General features: G+C 44.3%; 1 protein-coding gene across 1 annotated transcript in view; it reads left to right on the plus strand.

Annotated features, from left to right (window-relative positions):
- Nucleotides 1-2,670: 2,670 nt before the first annotated feature.
- Nucleotides 2,671-6,653, plus strand: part of ANKAR (ankyrin and armadillo repeat containing) — a 74,911-nt gene continuing 70,928 nt past the window's right edge. Inside the window, exon 1 of the mRNA XM_003801035.1 lies at nucleotides 2,671-3,310. Coding sequence (XP_003801083.1) covers nucleotides 2,710-3,310 — 601 coding nt within the window. The 5' untranslated portion in view covers nucleotides 2,671-2,709. The remainder of the gene's footprint in view (nucleotides 3,311-6,653) is intronic.

A 6,653-nucleotide genomic window follows, 5' to 3' on the forward strand; every position in this document is an offset into this window, starting at 1 on the left:
GCATCAGCCACATACAGTAGAGGTGGCAGGTTCAAATCCAGTCCAGGCCTGCCAAACAACAATGACAACTACAACCAAAAAATAGCTGGGTTTTGTGGCAGGTGCCTGTAGTCCCAGCTACTTGGGAGGCTGAGGCAAGAGAATCACTTCAAGAGTTTGAGGTTGCTGTGAGCTGCGATGCCATGGCACTACCAAGGGCAACAGCTTGAACTGTCTCAAAAAGAAAAAAAAAATTCAGGATTTATGTATGGGACATACTTCATAAGTACAAAAATGCAAATCTCTTTGAAGGTAGCAGTGTTTTGACATCCTTTGCCCTGGACTAACTGTCCCAAGTTTATTAATATTCACTTCTTCTATAGTAGCTAAAATAATGACATGGTTGGTAGAAGAGAAATTCAGCCCCAGTCTCCAGGCACTCCCATATTGATAAATTCAGTGGAAAAGTTTTGTTCTCATCTCACCGACCTACCAGCAGCATCCAACAAAGTTGGGCATTCTTTATTTCTGACACACTAAATAATCTTGGCTGCTGTGACCAAAGGATTTGGTTTTGCTTCTGTCTTCCCAGCTATTCTTTCATTGTCTTCTTTGCTGACTTCACTCTCTGTACCTAAGCTTTAAATGTTCAGTTTCTCAGTCTCAAATCTTTGCTTCTCATCTCAACTCTTAGTCTGTATGCTCTGCCCTGGCTTCCGTTACCATAAACCTGCCAAAATTTATACTTGTGACCCGGCCCTACCTGCCATCCTTAGCCCGGAGCTGTTTAGGCATCTCTGATATCTCTCTCTCTTCCGGGTACTTCAAGGTCAGCTATGTCCACAGCTCTTAATCTTGCCCTGACAAATTGGGATGTCACTTTGAAACCACCTATTTTCACCACCTCTCCAGATAATCTATTACCAGTAGCTACTTCATTATTTCTCAAATCCAGGCATAGCACTTCAGCCCCCATCTTCCACCACCCTAGCCTCTCTTAGGATAAAGTTCAAAATTATTATGAGGCAGCCTCTGTTATCTGTCCCTCAGACTCCTCTACAGCCCCATTTTGTGCCCACATCTTGTTCTCTTTGCAAGGTTCTGTTTGGTTTCTCAAAATTTTCCTTATCACTTCAATTCCTTCTCACCTGCTATTTCATGTCCCTGAAAAGCTGCTTCTCATCTCGTAGGCCACTTCCTCACTGCAGCCTTTCCCCAACCCTGGTCTAGATTAACTTCCATTTATATCCTATCATTACATCTTAGATTTTTCGCCTTGTTAAATAACACCTGTATGACGATCTGTTTACCTGTACTCTACTTTCTAGCGTCCCCAGCGCTTACCACAGTTCCTGGCTCATAATAGGTATTCCACGAATGATGACGGAGGGAGATTCCAACTCGGAACTACCTCAAAGCCTGGCTCGCTCTTCAGTAGTTTTTGTTGTACAATACAGATAGAGTAAGCACTGTCCCTGCGACGCGAGCTGGACTGAGTGCTAAAGCGCGGTCAGAGGAATCGGCTACCGACGCGCGCTGGCGGCGGGCAGCGCTGGGGCCCCGGTGTCGGCCCGCGGCTTCAGATTACCAGCGCGTGGCCACCCCAGGGTCCCCGAGGACCACCAGCTTCGGTCCGCGCCTGGGTGTCAGCAGGCGAGGCCGAGGGCTCCCAGGAGGGCCCCGGCGACTCCCGTAGGGCACAAAGTCCTGAGAGCTCCTCGGGTCCTCCGTGAGCATCTCGCCCCCGCCCGCACTGAGTGCTGACGGCGGCTTCAGGACCCGGGGAGAAGCAGCCCAAGTCGGTGGCGACGATCCCGGGCTCCTGGGAATCCAACGGGACAAGCTTGGAAGCAGCTTCCCTTTCTCAGGCAAGAAAACAGGTGTTTTAAAGTAGGTTCTTTGTTTTTTCTTGTTTTCTCCCCATTCCGGTGTCCATGGCGGACGCAAGCTGCTATTGGACATAGGTCTTGGGCTTGGGTAGGATGGAGCTGGGTTCTGGTTCTGAAAGGTGTGAAACCTCAGGCATATGTGCGGCTGTAAAGTGGGCATAACAACGCCTACCTCGCCCATTTGGGTTCCCAAGTCTGGTTCCCAAACTAGCAACATCAGCATCGCCTGTGTAAAATCCACACTATCTGGCCCTACTCCCACTCTGGGGTGGGATTCAGCAATCTGTGTTTTAACAAGCTCTGGCTAAATTTTGAAAAGCACTGTATGATGGAGACCCATTAAAAGAGATAAATAAAATTATTATCTATAATAAGAGCCTGGCTGGCCCTCATAGTGGCTTACACCTGTTATCCTAGCACTTTGGGAGACAAGGGTGGGAGGGTCCCAGGAGTTTGAGGCTGCAGTGAGCTATAACGGATGCCACCGCACCCCACCCAGGAAACAGAGCCAGACACTGTCTAGAAAAACAAACAAAAAAAACTTTAAAAAATCTTTTTGACATACTTAGTATCTTTTGATTTTTTTTGAAAAGTAGAACATGATTAATGTTCAAGGTATCTAATTTTAATTTAAATTTCATCTTTCTTATGCTGCAATTAATTTGAGATTGAAAAATGGGAGAGTTGACTATGAAAAAATTAACCTCATGAAGATGAGAGGTATGTGTTTATTTCTAGAAAAATTCAACTTCATTTCCATGTCAAATTTTATTTACCATCTTTCCCTTTCTCTTCATTGCAGAAACTTCAAAAAGGATATAGTAACTAGATTTAATTAAGAATGTTAAGATTGCCCAAAAAAGGAATACCTAGATTTGATCAAATTCCAGATGAAGAAACCTACCTGGAAAATTTATCAGTACAGAGAAATGCTTCTGCTTTTTTTGACAAATATGAGCGGAGTGAAGTACAAGAGTTACTAACTACTGCACTAGTTAGCTGGTTGTCTACCAAAGAGGATGGTCGCTCTCAGCAAGACATCCCAGCTGGAATTATGAGTCAAATGAATAATGTAGGCTTCTCCACTGCAATCCTGCTGATGCCTGTGGACCCTGCTGCCCTCTTAGACTATCGAGAAGTCCATCAGATCTTAAGGGAATTGGCTGTTGGAATTTATTGCTTAAATCAAATCCCGTCAATCAGTTTAGAAGCTAATTATGATCAAAGTTCTTCTTGTCATTTACCCCCAGCTTATTTTGATACAAGAATTGGGCAAATTCTAATCAAAACAGACTATATGCTGAAAGCACTATGGCATGGAATATTCATGCCCAAAGAAAAACGAACTAGATTCTCTGAATTGTGGCGTACCATCATGGATGTTGATCCAGATGGGAAACCTCAAACAAATAAAGACATTTTTGCAGAGTTTAGTTCAGCAGGTAAAAGATTTTGCACTTAATTATTTTTATTAGAAAACTATTTTTTTAACTTAAAAGTAATTTATCTGGCTGGACTAGGTGCAGTGGCTCACGCCTGTAATCCTTCCACTCTGGGAGGCTGAGGCAGGTGGATTGCTTGAGCTCATGGGTTCAAGACCAGCCTGAGCCTGAGTGAGACCCCATCTCTACTAAAAATAAAACTGAGGCAAGAAGGTCACTTGAGCCCAAGAGTTGGAGGTTGCTGTGGGTGTCGCCATGGCACTCTACCCAGGGCAACAGCTTGAGACTCTGTCTCAAAATAAATAAATAATTTACCTGTGATCAAGATGATGCCAGGAGCTTTGTGAAGATCTGATAACCATGGGAGATTGAGGATCAGCAGGAGTGAGTAGTATTTCCAACAGTGTTTTGACAGTTCTGACAAAAATTGGATTTGCTGTTCCTCCCTTTTAAAAATCTACCTGGGGTTCTTGCTGGAAAGGAGGTAGGAGTGAGAAGCCATCATTCCAAACAGGCATGTGCCAAACTGGTAAAGAAACAATGAGGTCTTTTAAGATTCAGATATCTAGGTGAAAACTCCCATTACAGAAGTAAAATTCTGGATATAGATGTCAAATTCTAGAGAGTGATGAGGATTAGAGATACACATTGAGGAATCACTGGCATATTAAAATCACAAGAGCCTTTGGATCATTTAGTGAGAGCATCAGTAACAGACATGGCCATGGCAAGAAGGAACACGTGTCCTGTTGTACAAAGAAGAGCAGAGGGCTCTGCTTGATGACTAAGTTAGTTACATCAAGCAACGTCATGGCCCAGGATCTGTATTGACCCCAGCTGTCCCATCATATCTGAGGTCATCCTCTACAGGATTTCCTACAGCAATGCTCCCAGTAAGGGGATCAGAGACACACAGGAACATTCTAATCAAGTCGTAAAAGGAAGAAGAGAACACTCAAAAGACTAATGCTATCTGTCTTCTACATCTACATTATAAAGGGCAATATTCAAAATACTTAACTGCCAGTACAGCACTGGCACTGACCAATCAGAACAGACATCAACCTTAATATAGGAGGAGGGTCTCAGAGACCTCCTGCTTGTCATATTTACCCTTTGTTGGATAATGGTACATTCAAAGAGTTTAGTGCTATCGCAATTCAGCTTGCCAGTTGAAGGATTATGTGGCCAATGTGGCCTTGTTGATGCATATTAGCCAAATATCCATCCTAGACATTTGTCCTTAATTTTTCTTCCCTGACTTGAAAATTATGTCATCACTATTGTAATTCTACCTCTAAAATATCTCTCAAAATCACCCACTTTGCAACACCCTCAGACAGAACGTCTTTTTCTTTAGCAACAGAGCACCTTTTTCTCCTGCAACAGCATTCTGACTGTTCTCTCTGCCTCTAAACCCTTTTGCACTATGAGCCAGCCTGGAAATCTTTCCAAATTCACTCACTCTCCTACTATGTGCCTTGGAGTTTACAGTGCATTGTGTGTGTTTACACTACATTGCTTTATAGTATTAGGTACTGGGCAATCAAAGAGGAGCATCACACCTAGGACAGAGATTTTCCTGTCCCTCTACTGCACTCTGGGTGTCTGCTTCAGGTGCTTCAATACAGTGTTAGTACACACAATGGTAATGGCCAACCAACATACATACTAGGCCTGCTGGAATAGAGTCACCCGAGGCCGCAGCAAGAATAGATACAGTTTTCCCCACCCTGCAACACACCTGCAACACCACCGAAATCCTACAAGGATTTCTCAGACTCTGAAAAAGTGACCCAGACCCTTGAGCTATAGGGTTTTTATGCTGCAAGATTAAGGAAGTATCAGGTCAGAGGTCAGACTAGAACAGCACAGTGTCTTTACCTAGGTTACCTACCAAATTAAACCCTGAAATGAGAAGTTAAGGAAGTTTTGGGGAAAAGATTCAAGGAACAGGAGTGAGAGACAGGAAAAGTGAGTAAAAAACAAGGGGACAGCTCGGTGCCCTTAGCTCAGCAGCTAGGGTGCTGGCCACATATACCGGGTCTGGTGGGTTTGAACCCAGTCTGGGCCTGCTAATCTACAATGACAACTACAACAAAAAAATAGCCAAGCGTTGTGGTGGGCACCTGCAGTCCCAACTACTTGGGAGGCTGAGACAATAGAATTGCTTAAGCCCAAGAGTTAGAGGTTGCTGTGAGCTGTGATGCCATGACACTCTCCCAAGGGTCACATAGTGAATGACTCTGTCTCAAACAAAAAAAAAAGGGGGGGACCTCAATCCAGGAAAGTGCTGTTAAGTTCACAACTTGGGCAATTTGGGTTTAATTTGCTGGGAAACTGAGGAGTCACATAGAGTATAGTACAGAATTTTCAGCCTAAGGGATATGCTATGGCCTAAGTGTTTATTCCCCCTCCAAATTCATGTTAACCTAATCACCAGTGTGATGGCACTATGTGGTGATTGGATCATGAGGGCAACCTCTCATGAATAAAATAGTTCTCTTTTAAAAGCAGTTCCAGAGAGCTATCTTGTTCCTCCTACCCATGAGGACACAGTGATAACGCATCATCCATGACGCAAGACGTAGCCCTCAGCAAACACCAAATCTGTCTGACTTACTCAACATTGGACATCCTAGTCTTTGGAACTGTAAGAAGTAAATTTCTTTCTTTCTTTCTTTCTCCTCTCTCCTCTCCTCTCCTCTCTCTTTCTGTCTCCCCCACTTCCTTCCTTCCCTCCCTCCTTCCCTCCTTCTTTTCTTTCTTCACGGTCTCACTCTGTCACCCTGTGTAGAGTGCTATAGCCCACAGCAATTTCAAACTCTTGGGCTCAAGTGATCCTTTTGCCTCAGACTCCTAAGTACCTGAGACTATAGGTGCCTCCCATAATGCCCAGCTAGTTCTGCTATTTTTAGTAGAGACTGGGTCTAGCTCTTACTCAAGCTGGTCTTGAACTTCTGAGCTCAAGCCATCCACCCACCTCAGCCTCCCAGAGTGCTAGGATTATAAGTGTGAACCACCATGCCTGGGCAGAAGTAAGTTTTTATTGTTCTAAACTATTCAGTCTAAGCTATTTTGTTATAGGAGTCCAAACAGATTAAGGCAGGATGGAAGAGGGGTGAGCAGGGAGCATATCTGTTGGCTCCTGTCCTCCCTTGATCAGAGGTTGCATGGGAGTTCTTTCTCTCACACTTTCAGACATGTTCACACATCAGAATGGCTGGAGGAGTCCCAGCAGAACTCCCACACAGCAGTGGCAGAGAAGCTCTGTGGCAAAAATTAAAGTCATGTGGTATGTCTAAGGCAAGGTGCAGTCAGATTAAATCTGTGTGGAGCTAGT

Source organism: Otolemur garnettii, unplaced genomic scaffold (assembly GCF_000181295.1).
Source record: "Otolemur garnettii isolate 467f Iridium unplaced genomic scaffold, OtoGar3 scaffold00195, whole genome shotgun sequence".
Taxonomy (NCBI): domain Eukaryota; kingdom Metazoa; phylum Chordata; class Mammalia; order Primates; family Galagidae; genus Otolemur; species Otolemur garnettii.